Source organism: Gekko japonicus, unplaced genomic scaffold, assembly GCF_001447785.1.
Source record: "Gekko japonicus isolate JY-2015 unplaced genomic scaffold, Gekko_japonicus_V1.1 scaffold412, whole genome shotgun sequence".
NCBI lineage: Eukaryota > Metazoa > Chordata > Lepidosauria > Squamata > Gekkonidae > Gekko > Gekko japonicus.
In genome coordinates, this window is record NW_015160847.1 from 456717 (window position 1) to 476897 (window position 20181).

The 20181-nt window shown below is 40.5% G+C and overlaps 1 protein-coding gene across 1 annotated transcript in view; it reads right to left on the bottom strand.

The window, feature by feature from the left end:
* Positions 1-736: 736 nt before the first annotated feature.
* GFM2 (G elongation factor, mitochondrial 2) overlaps positions 737-20181 on the bottom strand; it is a 24207-nt gene continuing 4762 nt past the window's right edge. Inside the window, exons 6-20 of the mRNA XM_015420334.1 lie at positions 18367-18455; positions 16413-16501; positions 15819-15879; positions 15517-15702; positions 14019-14099; positions 13507-13655; positions 12700-12840; positions 12530-12629; positions 11596-11785; positions 10569-10645; positions 8114-8252; positions 7804-7989; positions 2897-3012; positions 2379-2561; positions 737-1482 (exon numbers count right to left, since the gene is read on the bottom strand). Coding sequence (XP_015275820.1) covers positions 1354-1482; positions 2379-2561; positions 2897-3012; positions 7804-7989; positions 8114-8252; positions 10569-10645; positions 11596-11785; positions 12530-12629; positions 12700-12840; positions 13507-13655; positions 14019-14099; positions 15517-15702; positions 15819-15879; positions 16413-16501; positions 18367-18455 — 1916 coding nt within the window. The 3' untranslated portion in view covers positions 737-1353. The remainder of the gene's footprint in view (positions 1483-2378; positions 2562-2896; positions 3013-7803; positions 7990-8113; positions 8253-10568; positions 10646-11595; positions 11786-12529; positions 12630-12699; positions 12841-13506; positions 13656-14018; positions 14100-15516; positions 15703-15818; positions 15880-16412; positions 16502-18366; positions 18456-20181) is intronic.

Here is a 20181-nt window from a genome sequence, read left to right on the forward strand (position 1 = left end):
CTCATTTCCCCCCTGTATCTTCCACCCAATCGTCTCTTCTGCCACCTAAATTTTCCTGTTCTCCCCCTTCAGCTTCTTCTTTCATTCCCTCCCTACCCCTGATCGACAGGATCCAAAACTGTTGCCCAGAAACCTCACAAATGACCAAGTTCTCAGAATATAGTTTCACAAGATGTGAATGGACATTAGTCTCTTAAAGCTATAGTTACTGCTACTACTTTCGCAATTAACTCCCCCCCCCCCCCCGTCACCTACTGCGGCTGCTTTTTAAAAAAATGGTTCAGATTTTTCTGCAAACCTGTGAATTCCCTCAAGCTGGTAGAAAAGTTGTCCCTGGCCCCACTGTGTGGATTTTTTGATCCATGCTCTATAGTCAGGTTCAGAATTAGATATAATGATGATTGAAAATGCACTATGGCCTAGTGGAACATTTGGGTATATGCATGGATATTCTGTTTGACACAGGTGGATGTATTCTGGCCTAGCCTTTCCTAAGGTTGAGAATTTGAAGTTGTCTGTGATCAGAAAAAGAAGAGACTGGATTTATACCCCCGCCCTTCACTACCCAAAGGAGTCTCAGAGCAGTTTATAAACTCATTTCCCTTCCCCACAACAGACACCGTGTGAAGTAGATGGGGCTGAGAGAGCTCTTTCGAGAACAGCTCTAAGAGAACTTGCAACTGACCCAAGCTCACATCAGCAGCTACATGTGGAGAAGTGAGAAATCAAACCCGGTTCTCCCAGATTACAGTCCGCACTCTTAACCACTAGACCAATCAGTGGATATGGTTTCCTGTAGAAAAGGTAAGATAAGTACTGGCTTACATTCAGATGGTAGAAGGATGACATGAAATAATCAGGGTAAATTATTTAGCAGTTAAAGAGATAATAGCACTTCTCTTCAACCCTACCACATAAAACTTTGTAAGGTCTGATTGAAGTATGAGGCTGGCAAAACCAAAGAACTTTACCATGTGACTTTGTAAGACTCATGATCTCATTTAAACTCTGCTGCAACTCATGCAGGGCAACTTACACATGTTTATTTAGCAGGGACGGTAGTACAAATCTGCAAGGGTTATCTGGTGCACAGCCCAACCACACTTAGCAACACAGTTTAAACCCTGCAAAGTTGTATGGAGCAGCTCTTTGTCTTGTAGCCTCATGCTTTAAACTGGCCCTAAGTAATGTACAAACACATGTTTGCATTTTCCGATACCTCTTGTAAAAATGCCAATTCATGTTTGTTTTGTCTTCACACTTTAAGACCACTGAATACATGCCGGTACAGTTACGGCCACATACTTTTGACTGTGGCAGATCATCAGACCTCAAGTTTATTCAGCTTTCACATTATATCAGTCCAGTCCTCTTGTTCACCAGAGCAGTTTGCTCATGTGGGCTCATTGCTTGATAGCTTGCCAGTTCCAGAGTGAATGTCCCAGAGCCAGATGTTAAAGTGCGCAAAACTGTTGAATATCCCTAGGACAAACGAAAGCATATATTAGTGACAAAGCTGCAAACACACTTAAGCAGTTTGCTATAGATGGCTAGTTTGGGAAGAAACTATCACTAGCAACACTATAATACAACTCCCATACTAATGTACCTACTTTAAACATGATGTCACATTAAACTCAATTGTAAATATGAAAAAATGCAGACTACTAGAATCTCCAAAGTAATGTTTAAAGGGAGGCACCACAGTACAGTAGCAGAGCTTAGGCCAGGTTTATCCCAGCAGCTCCACTTAAAGGCTGGGAAATTAGGAGCTCTGACTGAAAAAATACTTTGCATGCAATCTCAGCTTCAATCCCTAGGATCTCTGGCAGGCAGTATTGGGAAAGACCTTCTGCTTGAGCCTGTGGAGAGTCACTTTCACAGAAGATCCAGAGCTAAATGTTTCATAGCTCCATATTAGGCATCTTCTTGCTATTGACAGGTGCCTTCCATAAAACCCTCCCCTGTCTCAAGTTCAGGGAAGAGGAGAAAACAGCAACATGGTCAAGCCTGTTAGCATAACGGTCCCTATGCAAACTGTCTTTCTGCTCATGAAACAAAACAAAGAACTCCTTCCTCAATGAAGCTTCTCAAATCAAGTCATGAAGCAGAGAGGTGCTTCCCAGATGTTCAAGAAGGGTTTCCTAGTATATATTGTAATGAAAAAGAACTCTCAGTACCTCTCCCAAAAACATTATAGTTCACATACACCCTTGCAAAAGCTAGTTAAGCTAATTTCATGTCTATAAGTTAGGCAGACCCCGTTTCATGCAGGAAAGGTGCAAAAATATGCCCTGGAGCAAGTGTTTTAACAGGCACTTAGAGCTACACTTTTAGTGTTTGTTTTGGCCAGCTTGTGTGTGCATGCCCACACATACCATCATTTCTGCTAGTGGAACTGAAGCAATCATGACTTTGCTATCTTGACGACTCTGGATTTCTTGAATGCTGCCTCTTCTTTGTGCCAGGTCCCCAAGCACTGCGCCAAGATGACTCTCATCCACTGTTATTTCCAGGTTCATGAGAGGCTCCAGCACTTGCTTATCAGCTTTTTTCAGAGCCTGAAAAAAAAGGCAACATTCACTTCTTCTGCACAAACATCAACATAACTAAATTGTAACGATACATAACACATCCTCTATGAGTTCATAATACCTTTGCTTGCTATGCAAAACAGAACAGTCACATTCTATAGGAAAGTACATTAAGTAACTAAATGTAGTATCGACCACAGTAAAGGAAAATTAGTTAAGAAAAAAGGATACTGAATTTTAAAAAAATCTTAAAGACAATGATCCAGAAGAGGCCAAGCCCTGTACCAATCAAGGGTTACCCCTGCCAACAAAATGGACAAAACTAAAATGTTCTAGACAAATCCACTGTACTTCCTTTATACCTTTTGCATGCACCGAGAAACACAAGCAGAAACCATTGTGGGGGAGGTATCAGCATTTGCATCCACTGCATGCACCATCACAACTACGTCTTGAACTGGAAATCCCAGAAGTGGTCCTACACACATAAAGTTCAAACACCGCATTAGCATCTCATATTGAGCCATGAAGACAACATTTTTTAATCTTCTGTATTAGCATTTGACTGCTATTTAATGTTATTTACAATGGACAGTGTGCTATTGTAAGCTATATTGATGTTACAGTTGATGTCGCAGGTAATTTATTTTGGGATGCAAGGCAGTATCAAATGTTCAAATGTCTTGCAGGGTGTACCCATACTTGAACACATACACACTATATTCTCATAGCTACAGCATGATTTACAAAGAGTGGAAACAGCAGTATCCCTTGGGGAAAGTCGTTAGTCTGGTCCAGTCCCTTACACAAATCTATTCCTATTGTTTTTCAACAATGAAATACACATTTGAATCGTGACGTAACATCAGTCATCAATTTTATCAAAAATTAAGGAGAGTGGACAAATTCATAGAGCACAGGGTTATCAATGGCTATCTACTCCCTCACGTATCAGAGGTAGTATGCCTCTTTAAATTGGTTGCTGGGGGAGTGCGGGGCTGCAGCGCAGCAACACAGTGGGCACCAGGAATAGCTCCTGAGTACTGCTGGCTCTTCATTGTTTTAGAGGAGTTCTTGGGGGGTCCCGAGCTCCACTGGACCTCCTGGAGGGAGGTCTGGTGCAAGGGACTTGATTGGGGGCCCCCGCTTGAAGCAACAAGCAGGTTGATACCCTGGATCATCCCAGAAGCAAGCAACGAAGCAGAGCAGGGATGGCAGCCATGACTGCACCAGCTGTGAACGCCCCAGAATTAAGAGAGTTATATTGAGCCTCATCAGTAACATCGATGAAAAAATCCACTGTAAGTACCTATAAAGCAACACTGAAGAAACTGATGACCTCTTGGCAAAGCCCCTGTAAAATCTTTAAAAGACACGGAAAGGAAGGGTGAAATTCCCCCTTCCTTTCTTCGTGGAGCGGCTGGGACAATTTATGTAAAGAAAGCCGATTTGAATATATGCTAGGGCAAAGAGGGTCTATTGTTTGAACTTCTACAAAAGGACTATAAAGTTTTTATTGGAGAAAGAAAGAAAGATAGTTCTAGAGTTAAATTCCTTACTCTTGTGGTGATTTTTTATGACATCACGCTTCATTGCTGAGAATGGAGGAGTCTATTTTGTCTAGAGCTGCAAAGAACGTTATCTGTGTGAAAGGATTCTTGGTTGTTAACACTTCTATGAGAGACACTAACTGGTAAATACGGTCAGCCTGAAAGACTCTATGGGCAAATAATCTGCAGTGCTTTTGAGTGTTGTTAGGCTGAGCTGGGATTTTTGCTGTTGCATTAAAATGGATGACCAGGACATACAGTGCATAGACAGTTCTACAGAAACCAGCCTGCTACAGTTGTCATGGGAGGAGCTTCAGACTTTAATTTTTGATGCAGTTATCCAGGGTGCCAACGAGGCATTTAAGCCAAGTGTTACACCAAAATAGACTACAAGCAACAAAAAGGAATCCCAGGATCAAACAGCGCAAGAAGCAGAACACAGCACTCAAGTGGATCTAGCATACAGAGAAAAGGAACTTAAATACCAAAATGGACAAATTTTAGAACAACACTGCAATCAAGCAGATTTAACTTACAGAGAGGAGCCCCTACAAGAAACTGGACAAGATGCAGAGCAGCACTACATTCAACTTAATTTAACCTACACTAAGAATAACAGATCGACAAAAAGTCTGCAAACCTCTGGAATCCTCAAAGTGATAAAGGGAAAAATATGCCAGAGAGAAGGTGGAACAGAGTCTGTGGAATCCTTAACTACCCTAAAATCTGAATATAGATAGCAAGCACTAAAATAAATCCTCTCTACTTGTAAGGGGAAAAGGCACAGAACCAAGACTTTATTGAAAACAAGAAATTACAAAAAGAAGAAAAGACTTAAGCTCTATAAATGAGATGGGTTTAGGGAACCTTTGTTTCAAGTGTAATTGATTAAAGTGGGCCAGGAGCTTCTCTGTATATGTAACTGTTTAACATTGGCTATAATTGAATTTTTTTGTTTTTTCCATATATTCACAAAACTACAGCATACAAGGATTAAAATCTATAAGCGAAACTGACATTAAGAATATAAAGTTGATATTAAGAATGTAGTTTGAGACAAGAGACAGGCTAGAGAATTTACCTTTATTGACGTCAAAATAATTAGTATAATTAGAATGAGAAAAGTTTGTGATCATGTATCTGGAGAATGGTATAAATTTAGTTAATAGATAATTTTAGACTATTGTAGAATGTTTAAGCAAAAGAGAATTTGTCATTAATTGAGAAGCAAAAATTATAGACTGTTGTGATTATGTAATCTTAAAATATATTCATAGCTAGACTTATAGAATAAGATTGTTAAAAATTTTGATTGCAAAATATAGATTTGCAAAAATATTAGACGACCATATGGTGGGGAAATTGGCATTTAGATATGTATGTTTGTTTAAAATAATAAAAACTATTTAAAAAATTGGTTGCTGGGAAGCACAGGCAAGATAATGCTCTTGCACTCTTCCTCTTTGTGGGCTAGTCAGCCACTGAGTGGACAGAATGCCAAACTAGATGGGCCTTTGATCTGATCCAGCATGGCTCTACTTATGTTCTTATTAAATTTATTGTCTAGCACCAACAAGCAAAGGAGATAATTACTGTAATGCATGTGGTGATTTAAGGGAATTTTCAGATTCTGTCTCTACCCAAGTGTCAGTTGAACTTGAAGGTGGTACATAGTGTTCACATACTTCACACTACACTGGCCTTACTTAAACATGGGGGGAATTAATACATTCTAGTTTGTATCAGTGAGGTGCATCTGACCCCATCCAACCAGCATCTGGAAACCTTCTGCCCCTGAGAAACTGAAGAACAGGAGATAACCATGGGCATGATGTATTAAACAAGCAGCGAGACAGCAGTTTTCTATTTATTTTAAAAATGTATTGTGCATTTAGGAATTCTCTCAATTGGGGGGGGGGTATTATAAGCAAACCTTTCAAAATAAGGATGGGAGGAAAGGTTGTTAACAAAATACACATCCCCAAATCTACAGTCCTGCCCACTAAGGCACTCCCATTACTGCTCTACGAAATCATTAAATACATTTTCAAGAATTACATTTATCATTGGGTATGGGCATGCATGACATACTGCCAAAAAAATCTTCACAACTTCCTTCGTATCATATTAAAATATCGCTTATTCATCATAGCATTAGATCCATTTTATTTTCTCTTCATTATAGCTCGCCTTTTTCCCTCAATGGGGACGCAAAATGGCTTACATCATTTTTCCCGCCTCCATTTTATCCTCACAGTAACCCTATGAGGTAGGTTAGGCCAAGAGTGTGTGACTGGCCTGTAGTCACCTAGCAAGCTTCCATGGCAGAATGTGGATTCAATCCTCGGTTTTCCCTTATCCCAGTCCAATACAAACCACTACAACCACACTGGGGCTTCCGGTCTGGCTCCCGCGAAAGGCAGACGCATCCTCGGGTCGCTCCCGAGGGCGCCTTGCCCGCCCGCGGTGGAGGAGGGAATCCGCGCAAGCGGAGACCCGAACGAGCCCCTCAGATGAGAGGAGCTCGGATCCGGGGCGCTTTAGGGCGTTCCAGGGGGGAGTCTCTCTTTCGGTCGAAAGATCGGAGATTGAGACTCTCGCCATGCCCTGCCCCTTTGGACCTTGCTGCGTGAGCGACCCCGTTCTACGGGGTTTAGCGGAACCACCGGGCGTCACCGAGTGATGAAGCGAATATCCGAAAAAAATGGAAAAGAAAAGACTGGCGTAACTGTGAGTTGTCAAAATACAGAGAAAATGAACTAAGAACCTTTTCCCCCCCCCCTTCAGCGGAAAATGAGGAGATTAATCCTCTATAAGCGAGAAAGAAAAAAAAGAAAAGAGGGGGGGAATGGACTGAGCGAATAGTGATGTTTTCCTTTGATGTACTTGAAAATAAGCAAGAGGTTTTGTTTCCCTGGAGCGCATTTTAAAAACTTTACTAAAAATAAAAAACAAGATGTCGGAGCTGGGTAAAGACAAGCGGAGAAGGGAGGGACTTCCGTCTGGGCGTTTGTGTCAACGTGAGTGCCGGCTGTTTAATATTTGGACTGTGTATGGCTATGAATCCAACGGGGATTGTGAAGGAAAAGAAAAGCTTGAATTGTGACAGCGAAAAGTGCCTCATGAGCGCTTATAAAAGTCAACAATTGAAGAGGAGAATCCAGCGAAGAGATTGGGAGCGGATAAAAGCGAAATTGAAATTAATACCATTCTCAAAGCTGGAGATCTCCGGGCATGGCATGAAAGGAAGACGGCTTACAGCACAGGAACTGAAAGAGTTAACAGCGACCCGAAGGAGGAGGGAAAGAAGCCGGAGGCAAGAGAAAAACAGAGGAAGCCCCTCCCGTCACTGAGAGGGGAAAAGTAACCAGCGCGTTAAAGAAGCGGTTCTGAATGTGCCCTGAAGAGACTTTTTAACAGAAATTCAAAGGAACATTACTAACAAATTAACATAGAAAGTAACTGGAATGGAAAAAAGATGTTTGACAACACGCAGAAGAAGCCTTTGATGATTGGACATTACTAACAGTTTAATCTAACAGTTAATACATCACTCAGCTTTCTCTTCCTCCCACTATATACCCTCCTTATCTTTCTTTTTAAGCGAAACTCCTCCCCTTTTTAGGGGAGTCAATAAAATCTTTATACAAAAAAACCACTACAACCACACTGTATGCATTTCTATTCTATTGAACATCAAAAACTGAAGTGGCTTTTACCTTGAAGATACGAGGCATGAATTCCATTCTCTACAGCTTCACGAAGTTCTGGCTGAAGCAAATTGCAGGTGTTTTCGGCATACTCAATGATTGGTGCTGTTGCTGACCATTCTCCATCCCAGGGTCTCAGGTGTAATTCAACAGTCACTTGGTGTCGTTTTTCTCCTATAATTCTGTCCAGCATATCTGTGATAATTCATTTAATACCAAGAATGCACAAAACATCCTGATTCAGAAAGCTAACTTGAAAAACTTTAACAGCCATTCTTCCAATAGTTCAGCTGCAGATTTGGGATTTTAGATTTCTTACCAGTAGCTTGGACTGTGTTTTGAATGGTTTCTCTGTAAGCTACCTGAAGAGGTCCAAGGTAGGTCTCAAGTCCGTATTCACGTTTGATTCGGTCATGAATGACCTCAATGTGCAGCTCTCCCATGCCACAAAGGATCGTCTGCCAAAAAATGCGAACACAATATGAAAGCATCCTTAACTGAACAGAAACATCAGAAGCAGTGGATTAGTTTTTACAGATACTCCAATATGTTCACTTCTAAAAGAAAGAACTGAATAGAAATAGATCTGAATCAGATAATTGCAATACAGTGGTAAGCCACCAGCATTTGACAGCCGTTTCAATCCATACTGGAACAGCACCATTAATTTACTTCAACAGCTGGGAGCATCTTTCAAAATTTGTTAAACATGTATTCAAATGCAAATACATGGGGGAATAGCTAGAGCACTGTGGATCAAAATCCATCCAGTTTTTCTGCCGGTGAAAAAGGAAGGAGATATCCTTTGACCATTCAAAAGTGCTATACTGAGAAACATGGGACCCCCATGTGTACAAGCTCTGTGGGATGAGGGGTGTAATACGAATACAAATCAGGTGAGATTAAGTGGGAAAGGTGACTGGATCCAACCTGATGTTTTGCATTCAGAAGATCTCAGGTTCAGTGCCCAAATCTCCAGTTCAGGAGCCCTACTAGGAAAGATCTCTGGCTAAAATGCTGCAAAGCCATTACCAGTTAGAGTAAACAGCATTAACCCAGATGGCCTAACTCAGTCTAAAGTAACTTCTGAGGCCTAAACTCAAACATTTATATTTATTTGAAGTCCTGAAGTTAAATGTTACAGAGTACAGCTGGCAATTTTCAATTTGCAAAGCCTATACAGAGATACAAGTATTAAAGGTTGCTAAAATTTAGGGACTTCTCCACCTTGTGGTGGAAACTGACCTTGGAGTCAAAAGTTACTATTTATTTAATTTATACCCCGACCTCCCCACCGAAGGCGGGCTTAGGGTGGCTTACAGATTTTCCATAAAAATATAATTAAAACCTATCATAATATATAATCATAAGCATAAAATACCTATCATTTAAAATACAATTAAAATGCTGGAACATCAAGAGAACGGGAGCACATTGTTTATAATATGTCTTAGGTGACCATATAATTCCCATACACACCAGCTCAGTTTGGTCACTTTGTTGTACAGTGGGTACAGGCTAAGGCCAGGACATGGGCTGCGAGATGGTAAAGCGAAGATGGTAAAGCCAGGGCACAAGGACACTCCTTGGTGCATGATGTGGCTCCTTAGTCAAATGCCTGGTGGAAGAGCTCCGTCTTGCAGGCCCTGCGGAACTGTACAAGGTCCTGCAGGGCCCTAATCTCTTCCAGGAGCTCATTCCACCAGGATGGAGCCACCACCGAGAAGGTCCTGGCCCTGGTTGTTGCCAGCCTAGCATCCTAAATATCTATAACAGAATCCAAGCAAAATAACATTATGTACCTGATTCTAACCCATGTCATACAGGATATAATTAATAGATCTGCAAAATGGAGCTAGGGCTAGATAGGGCAGTGTCTACAAACCTGAAGTCCCAGGTTTGCAGAAAAATCTGGCACCAGCAGCCACTGCTCAGCTTGGCCAGACTTTTCCCAGGGAGAGGTTTCAAGGGAGAGGGAAGGAAGGAAAAGCTGAAAACAGAAGAACAGAAGAGGTAGGTTGGCTGGTGGACAAGGAAGCAGAGAAGCAAACAGGAAGAGGGGAAAAGCTATGGGAGCTGTGCCGGGGAAGGAAAAAGTGTGGGAAGAAGATACTGGGGGCTATGGGATGCCTCCTACAAATCCCCTAAGTCCCCTGCTTGTTATTTCATAATCCAATGCAAGTAAAATGAGCAGTTTAAATGTATTTACAGAACATGATCAAGTCAAGGAATCTGGCAGTACTCGTCTTTACACAGGCAGCATTCAGGTGACTTCACCCCTCTTTGCCACAGCTCAACTACTTTTGGAACAAATAAACTGGTAATGGAACAAGGTGTGTGTACCTAACAGGTGAAAAATCACAGAAAAATGAAGGTGCAGTATTCTTATCTTCTCTGTTTGATATATAATAATTGCTTTTTCTATTTTTTCCATTATCTTTCAGTGTTATTCTACTAAACAAACAGATATGTCTAAGGACACATTAAAAGGCAAAATGGTTTTCAACCTACACTATGGCTCCCCACACAAATGGTGTCATCGCTTTGTAAGAATGCTAAGAATGCTATTAGAAATCTGTAATCCTTGAGAAAATCACAATTCCCAGAACCTCCTGAAGGAATGCAACTGCAGTACAACCAAGTCCATAATATAGATACAGCCTAAGAAACTGTAATGGTTGTTGCAATAGGGTTGATTTATATCTTTTTTCTTAAAACACCACAATGAAACAGGGACATAAAAATATGGAGAGAATTGTACTGATGCATCTTACTTGTCCAGTATCAGCATCTATCTTGACTTTCAAACTGGGATCCTCACGTTGCAGGCAAGCCAAGGCATTGTCCAGATCTGAAGTAAAACATCAAACTATATTAGATATAAATACTACATTTGATTTTAGCTTTCACACACACTGAATAAAGGCACTTTCAATCCATGTTCAATGTACTTTGCCACTGGATTTTACTGGGTGAATGGCAAAATTCACTTGCTAATGATTGCTAAAGTGGACTGAATGTGCATTGTTCAGTATATGTGAAAGTAGCAGACTTTGCTATTAATCTAACTAGTCTTCCCAGGAGTGGGAGAAATCGATCTCAAATAAAGGATGCCATGTCAGTTATTATTTCTTCCCCTTCCCAAATAAGATGGCAATGACAAAAAAACAGGGTTAATACTAGCAAACACTTGCAAGCAGTGATGCTGCATTACCTGGGCTAGTACAAGCTATGCTGGGCACTACTACTGCTAAAGAACCTTTTTAGAATGTACTAGTTATTTCTATAACATTAGAAGTATCTGCTTCCAAACCAAAGATGAAGACCAAAGTCCTGCAATGAAAGGGAAGGCAACGAGTTTGAACAGTCAAGAAGACCAATCTAGCCAGGACTGAAAGAGCTAAATGTTTTTTTTTCTTTTCCCAATGGCACAAATGGCTCCCACCACCACTTTGAACAGCATGACATGTTACTATTTTTGCTACTCCCCTTAATACAAGGACCATTGTCATGTGTTGCAGAAGGTGGCTGTTCAAGTCCAAAGCACCCTTTTGTTAGAGCTACAGGTGATCACTGGATCCGATCCACAGAATCCAAACCATTCTCTTTCAGGCTAGAGTTTAAACACTTCTCTGAACTGGAAAAACACACTCATTTCGCCGTGGGAGAAAGGCTCCAGATGAGAATGCTGGGCATTTACAGTTTTCATGGTGCATTATTGAGAAACTCCACTGAAAACCTGGACTTCCTCGGGACTGGGCGCACAGAACCGTATCGGCTGCTTTAGCAATTGCATTATACCTGGTTGTCTGGCCATGGATGGAGGCTCGATTGTACAAAAGAAGACTGGCTCTGGGACCTCAACGCCTGCCAAGAGAAGGTTCTCTACTCCACAGGTTTGACCACAGTCTGACCTCACATCTTTCTCAGCTTTCTGGGCTGCAGCCATCGCAGAAGCCTTTGATAAAACAATGGTGTCTCCAGTGGCACTCTAATGCAAGCCAACAGAAAAGTGCATCCTCTATTGTCAACATATAATTGGTGTTTATCATTCCACAGCACTGCAAACTGACCAATTAGTGAAGGCTGTCCCTTTGTACTTAAAAAGCAAGTCAATCTGGAATGACAGTAATTAGAAATATTTTTTTTTGTTTTGTTATGCCATTTTTTTCTAATAGTATTTGATGCCAGCGTAAAGGGTCATATTTAAAAATAAAGAGGAAACAAAAATAAAACCACCTTCCACACAAAAAAATAATCTGTATTCCTTGTAGGTGTAACTAGAGAAACAGACAAAAGGATTTTCAAATTGATCTAATGAAATACATATACTGTAAAAAGCAGGAAAATTACTGGATACACCCATTTTAACACTATTTAACACTAGGAGAAATTACCGTATTTTTTGGACCATAAGACTCACTTTTTCACCCCAAAAAAGTGGCTGGAAAAGTGTGTGCGTCTTATAGAGCGAATGTGGGGAAAAAGAGCCCATCCAGCGCCAGGAGTGTTCAGGAACCGGAATGACAGCCCCAGGGGTCAGAATATTTTTTCCCCTGTTTTCCTCCTCTAAAAACTAGGTGCGTCTTATGGTCAGGTGCGTCTTATGGTCCGAAAAATACGGTATGTTAGACAAGTATGATCAGCAAAACATCAGTCATCTCCCCCCACATTAATGCTTTCCATGCAATCCTTTACAAACCAACAGTTAAGGATTCACATTTTTTTCTGTCACCTGTTTCAACCCGACAGTCAGGGCAATGTTGCCAGCTGTTAGTGAAGAGATCTCTATTTGCTGATCGGCAAAAGGTAGCATCAGGCGGCTCATTCTCTCTCTGCAATGGAAGACACAGGTTAGACGTGAATATTGAAGCTCCCCAATCCTCCCTCACTCTGTTTACTCACGTGCAGTCTTTGTTAATATTGTAGACAGCCGACTGAGGCTTCATTGTGCCTGAGTAAATGCGCACAAATACCAATGGCCCACGCTGTTTGTCATGGATAACTTTAAATGCTAAAGCGCACAAGTCATCCCTATACCATTGCCTGAAAAACAAAATTAGAGAAGTAATTGTACATAAGGCAAAACTGTTCAGAACGCTATCTTTATTGATTATTCCAAAGCTAAAATGAACAGGAAATGTGAATGCATATTAATTGGTATTCATCTGGTTAGGTTGAAACAATGAAATTGATGAATAGCAATTAAAACTAGAGGAACGATCTCTGCCTCCCACCTCAGAGAGTCAGTGTGGTGTAGTGGTTAAGAGCCACGGACTCTTAAGATGGAGAACCAGGTATGATTCCCCACTCCTCTACATGAGCCCTGCCAGGTGACCTTGGGCTGTCACAGTTCTCTCAGAACTCCCTCAGCCTCACCACCCTCACAAAGTGCCAGTTGTGGGGAGGAGAAGGGAAGGTGATTGTAAACTGCTTTGAGACTCCTTAGGGAGAGAAAAGCGGGGTATAAAAACCAACTTTTCTTCTTCTCAGAGGGAGATCAGCACAGGACTTAAAGGGAGACCCCCTTACCTTCCTCCAACTTGATCATCAGAGCCTTATGTGTACTGCACTCAAGCCACCTCTGTAAACATCTAATCATTCCTCCCCCTCCTCTCATGCCCAATCTACAAGTTACTCATGCTTCCCAGTAAGATGTTAAGAAAAGATATGAAATGAATCTGTTATCAAGATATGCCATTTTATACTCACAAAAATTCATAATTGCGCTCATTTGGAGCAGGCAAGTACATGGTGATGGCATCCAACAATGGTTGAACCCCTTTATTTTTCAACGCACTCCCACAAAACACAGGAACTGCTTTGTGAGCCAGGGTTACTCTTCGTACAGCAGAACGTAACTGCAGAAGACCAAGAACATTCATATTTTTGACAGAGATTTTTGACAGAGATCTACTCATTATTCAATTAAGCACTTAATGGGGCAAACCGTAAACATGTCTCCTCAGAATCTTACTTGCAAAGACAAGGCTGTTTTCTACATTTTTTCCTAGACTCATTTTAAAAGTCTTTCTACTGTCTGTAGGTGTTTATTATTACTATGTGATATTTTAATGCATTTAGATTCTATACATATTTTTCCTAACGGTCCTGAACATTCATATAACCAAAAGATGGGCAATAGACATTGTAAAGTACTCTACTAACAACAACAAAAATATGATTCTGCAATATCCATGTAATGAACTACCCAAGCCACATACCTTATCGGCTGGCAATGAATCAAAATTCTCACTGAATTCCCCAAGGACCAGTTCAGCAAATTCATCATCCAGATCTGCGATCTTGTAGGAGAAAGAAAAAGGAAGGCCCAAAATGTCTGTTAACAGATCAGCAAGTGAAAAAGGCTTTATAAATATCTCCAACTACCACTTCAAGAATATGTTACTAAGTGAAAACATGAACTCCCACAACTGCTAGCTAAAATGCAATTTCATTTTTAAGTCATCTTAGAATAACTTCGATCAGATAGAATGATTCATCTTAAACAAGAGACTTGCAGATATGTGAAACTACAGCAACAGTACACACCACAATAGTTCACCGGTCAAACACTGGTAGCCATTCCCCAAAGACAGCAACACTGCTCAAGAAGTCCACCACTTAAGTACACGATTTTGCACCAGCAGGTTCTTTAGTAAGATGGTCACTGAGCCAATACCACTCGCACCAAGCAAAAAATCTCCATTTAACCACTACAGAAACCAGCTTTATGTTTGATGCACAGCTATCTTCCCACTTTAGTTTATACTGTGTATTAGAATAAGTTTATTTTTGCAGCACTGCTTACAGAGCTTAGAAATTTAGTTCCAAGGGATATCTTTTTTTTTTTATTTAATTTTTATTGGTATATTACAAACAGAGTATCTCCAGTTTAATACATGTTACATTTGCTATTCGTTGAACATAGTTTCTTAATGTTAACAGTTGATAGTATGTTTCTATTGGTTAGTTGTTAATAATACTTATTGTAGGTGCTATTCACTGTGTAGGTGCGGGGTATGATCCTGTGGCACATCCTGTAACTTCATGTGTCTCACAAGTGTAACCACTCATGATATGCTGTGTTACTTGGTAGAATTCCTTCCCTTGCCAGATATTGTAGTATCGGTGACCATGTTTTCACGTTATCTCGTGTGTGCAGCTATGCCTGTCTGTTGCATTCTGTGTACTGAGTCCGCAATTTTGGCTTCCAAGTGATATCTGACACACCCTGTTTTGAGATCAATGTTTAATACTTCTACGGGTTTGGATTTAAGCTAAACCCAAAGCAAGTATCATTTAACAAAATGAAAGTGCATTTTCATGAGACACAGATACAATGGATGTCAGGTTTTCACACACATTGTAGAGATGGGCATACACCACAGAGGAAAAATAACGCCACTGAACTGCCCTCAGTGGTACCTAACAAAGGGAGTGATAGAAGCTTGGTTTGAACAACAGGAATCAGACAGAAAAAGCATTAGATTTATTGGTGATACTGTGGTGCCTTAACCTTTGCATTTTGCAATGGAAAACTGAAGACTAAAACTAAGATATCTTACCGGACTTTATGTCACTGTCAATTTGTATTTGACAATGGGTTATATTTATCAGCATTCATTATAAAGCACCTCATTGTCTTTGAAGTTAGCATATAAAAGCAGAGCATTTTAATGCACCATACAAACGCGTCACATATTTACTTTAGAACTTTACTTGTTCTATTAAGGCTGTTCTCGCATCAATGGTATCCTTTAACAGGTCAGGACTATCTGCTTCTTTCAAGGGTTTCCGCTCAAAGTTCTTTCCATCATCCAATCCAGCTGCAGACTTCCAAATAACTTGTTCCTTGGTCACAACATCAACTATTCCACTAAAGGACTTGGCCTCTCCAATTGGCAACTACATACAGGGGGTTTTGTTAAAAAAAAAGACGGTAAGTACAATAGCCTGAAGAAAACACCCAGATTAGTTGAACAGTGCAATAATTATTTTAATGTTAATGCTTCTTACACAACCTGTAAAACCAAAGGCTTGGTCTTCAGCTTCTGTTCAATGCTCTCAACAGCATAACTGAAACTAAAACAAATGTTTCCTCTATTAGTGAGAAAAGTACTTGCCTGATTACCCCTTGTCATCTCCTCCCCTCCCCCCAAAGCCAAATGGATACAGAGACATAGGAAACTAGAGAAAGAGAGAGAAGGAACATGAACAACAGTGTGGCCATGATTCCCCTGGCAACCCATTCATAAACAAGTTCCTGTTCATTGAACTATACGAGTCTTCAGATATATCAATAAAAAAACTAAGTAAACCGTAAACTGTACACATTGTTAGTTAAGTTAAGATTAAAGAAAAACACATGAATGACCCTAAAGATTTCTATCAAGTTATTAGGCCGTGGGTGCCTGGAGGCAACTCTTATTTATATATCAAACATCCAGGAGAGCTGCTATTTGCAAGCTCGATTTTAAAAGCCTAATTTTAAATTTAAACAAATTTTTCAGCAGCCACTAAATCATATTCTGTAATAAACTATTATGCCCATATTATACAATGTATTAGCTTTTGCTTGTATCACTGGGCCCTGAAAAAAATAGCTGTCTTCATACCTGGCTCCAGTTTTGTCCATCTTGTTCAAAAAACAAATCCGTGGTATGTGGTGCTTGTCTGCTTGTCTCCACACTGTCAGGGACTGTGCCTAAACAAAGATGGAAAGCAGAGCCGTAGCCAGTGGTGGGGCACATGGGGTGGCACCCCATATCGCATGTGCGGCGCCCCTACTCCATTGCTGCTGGCCCGTCCCTGACACTGCTTCCCTGCTGCCACCAGCGAGCCCAGCCACCTTCTTCGCATGGGCTCCTGCCGGCCTTGGCCAGCCCACCCAGCATGCATGATGGCACTGATGCTTCACCCTCTTCATGCGGGCTCCTGCCAGCCCTCCTCCAGAGTCTAGGTCCAGGGTGGGCTCCCCCTTGACAGGAATGAAGAGAGGAAAGAGGCAGCTCCTGCTTGCCTCGTGCTGGCGCTCCCGTGGTGCGAGACAGGTAGGCTGTGCAGTGCTGAAGGCCCCAGTCAAGCCCTGCCAAGATGAATGCTTGGGGAGGCTCCGGTGGGGATTGCATGCTGCAGCCAGCTTGCAAGATAGGTGATCCCCTGCCCCGGGCATGGCAACCTAAGCCCCGGGGGGGGGGAGGAGGAGGAGGAGGAGGAGGAGGAGGAGGGGAGGAGATTGGATTTATACCCTGTCCTTCACTACCCAAAGGTGTCTCAGAGCGGCTTACAAGCTCCTTTCCCTTCCCCTCCCCACAACAGACACCCTGTGAAGTAGGTGGGGCTGAGAGAGCTCTGACAGAAACTGCTCTTTTTCAAGAGCAGCTCTTATCAGAGCTACAGCTCGCCCAAGGCCATCCAGCCAGGTGCAAGTGGAGGAGTGGGGAATCAAACCCGGTTCTCCCAGATTAGAGTCCGCGCACCTAACCACTACACCAAACTGGCGGGGATTTAATTGGTGCCCCCTGAAAAAAAATCCTGGCTATGGAGAATATCAATACTTTTTGCTTACTAGCATCTGTTGTCTCTTAATACCTTCTAAAAATTCACAGCTCACAATGTGTTAAAGCACAGCACAAGATACAGAAGTGACAGAGCCGCTGAGCAGAAAGCTTACAATACAGGTACCAGGAGGGAGCACGGACTCAAGCCACTGTAGCCCAATAAGGACCTCAGTGAATAGGTACATGCATTAAAAGAACTACAGAAGCACATGAAGACGCCACAGCACCGTTCCTTTAGGAAAAGGCTAAATAATTTTAGTTTTGATTTTTTTAAAAAGACAGTTAAGGGGTAGGCACAATACCAACATATTAAATGCACTAAATAAATCTGTCACTAGTACTTCATTTGGGTCACTGATTAAATTAATTTGCATTAGCATTAAGTTTATAAGAGACAAAAAGTACTACTACACCCAAAATTTGAGGAACTGACCACCATAAGACACAGCAACAGCCAACAGCTTACATGGCTTTTGAAAGGAAGCAGAAAAGCTCACAATCTTTCAGCATAATCCATCAAAATAATTGCACGAAAGCTCCATTTTAGGGGTGCACCTACGCCTCTAAATAGAAGATACTGGGCACTGACAATAAGGGATTGACCATCTTCTTCATGGCCACAAGATACATTTCATTGGCTACTGCAAGAGACAGTGTCGGACCTAACAGACAATTTGATCTGGCAATGCAATGCTTATGCAACCACACAAAAGATGCTGTTCTGGACCCTCATTCCCTCCTGTGTCTATGCAGCCCAGCACTCTTCAGAAACAGGGTCTCCTTTGACTCATGACTGTTTATAACTGACCAGTCCCAAAAACTTCCATTTCTTTCTTCCATTATAATGTTTTAGCTACACATAAATATGCAACTCACAACATGCCGCAGACACTTATTGGTAGAAATTGGTTTGTTTTATGCCCCACCTTATCATGGTATATAAACAGGATTAACACAAAACAAAGCCTAGTCTATGTTATGCCAATGCATGCTACAAATTCATTTTTACCTCCACACCAGCTGAGGCATCAAATACAGCCACTGCTCCATCCAGTACTCTCAGAGACCGTTCCACTTCCAATGTAAAGTCCACATGACCTAAAATTCAGTTTACAGAGAACAGTAATGAAGGACAAAATAATTGGAGTAGCTTAATGATATTAGATGGGCAACATTACATTAACAAATGAATCAAGTATTTAATCCAAAAATTGACAACAATCCTTGATGGGTTTAGACCATTATATTATGAAATAGACATTTTAATTACAGCAAGTTTATTCTGGCAAAGGAGGACTTGCACCTCTTGTACAACTACTATTCATCGGAACAGTGTTCATATTGGTTAAATTCCCAATGGATAAGGCCTAATGCATAATTAACTGGATGATTTGCACAAATTTCCTACCTAGACAGGCTTTGCGCTTGTGAATCTGGAGCGATCGAGACCCTGGCGCACCTTTTATTTTGTTCTTAATGGTCAGTTTTTAGGTCTCATTGGATATATCCAATTTATCTAAATACCATGCTCCATTGAAGCCACAGGTAACCTCCTATTTGTTGGCGCTGTAGACATTGACCCTGAAATTACTGCTTCAGTTGCGAAATACCTGGCAATTATAATCTCATTGAAACATAAATAATAAATAACTGTGTTATATTGGAGACATTTCATCTGGTTACCTGGATTTAGAATTGTTAAACTTTTGACCCAGATTTTAATGCTGAATTTTAACTTGCAGTGTCTTTTTACACACTTATTTTACTTTCTAATGTTTTAAACCTAACTTCTTATAACTCATTTTATAGGTTGTAAAATCGTAGACATTTTAATGTATTATTACTTGATGGATGTATATCTGTAATTTGTTTTTAAAAATGCTTGAGATCTTTGGTCATATAAACTGAAATAAACTGATTGATTAAGCATAAATCTATTAGTTTAAACCCATGTATGTTTTTCCTTTTAAAAAAAATTAAATACTTTTTATTGTTTTTCTTCCTACACATTACAAAGAATATGCCCTACAAAAATTAAAACTACAAAGAGAGTAACAAGAACCTTGGATAGGCTAATCAATGCTTTAAGTATATGTCTACATGCTAGAAATTTCATTCAATTCTTTAAAATCTAATAGGTGTTCAAAAAGAAAGAACATAAAGGCATTTTTTATATTACAGCATATCTGGTTGAGAATATAAGTAAGTTAAATGTCAACATAGGTAATCTCAGATCTTCACTTAGATTTCTTCTTAGCTTTGGTTTTCTTCTTCTGTTGCCAGGGGAGATTTACTTTAAAAGTTTTAGGGGCAGATGGTATATGACACCTAAAAAGATTGCTAATATGAATACAAATATGTCTAGTAAATGTTGGAAATGTAAAAAATGTGAAGGCTCGTTTTATCACATGTGGTGGACTTGTGAAAAAGCCAAGAACTTTTGGGCTGAGATTCATGCAAAAATGGAGAAAATTACAAAGTGTAAATTTAAAAAAGAACCAGAAATTCTTTTGTTGGGATTAAAAATGGAAGAAGTTAATATGGCGAAAAGAACTCTAATGTGGTATATGATTACTGCTGCAAGAATGACATATGCCCAATATTGGAAACAAGACCAGGTACCGGAAGTTAGTGACTGGATAAGAAAACTACTATTCTTAGTAGAAATGGACAAAATGACATGAAAACTGAAAGATATGGAGGCGGAAGATTTTTTTGAAGATTGGAAAGACCTGAAAGAATATTTGGAAAAGAACGGAGATGTAAAAGACAATCTGTTTTGTTTTGACAACTACTGAAAATTGGTGTAATTTAGGAGGGACTT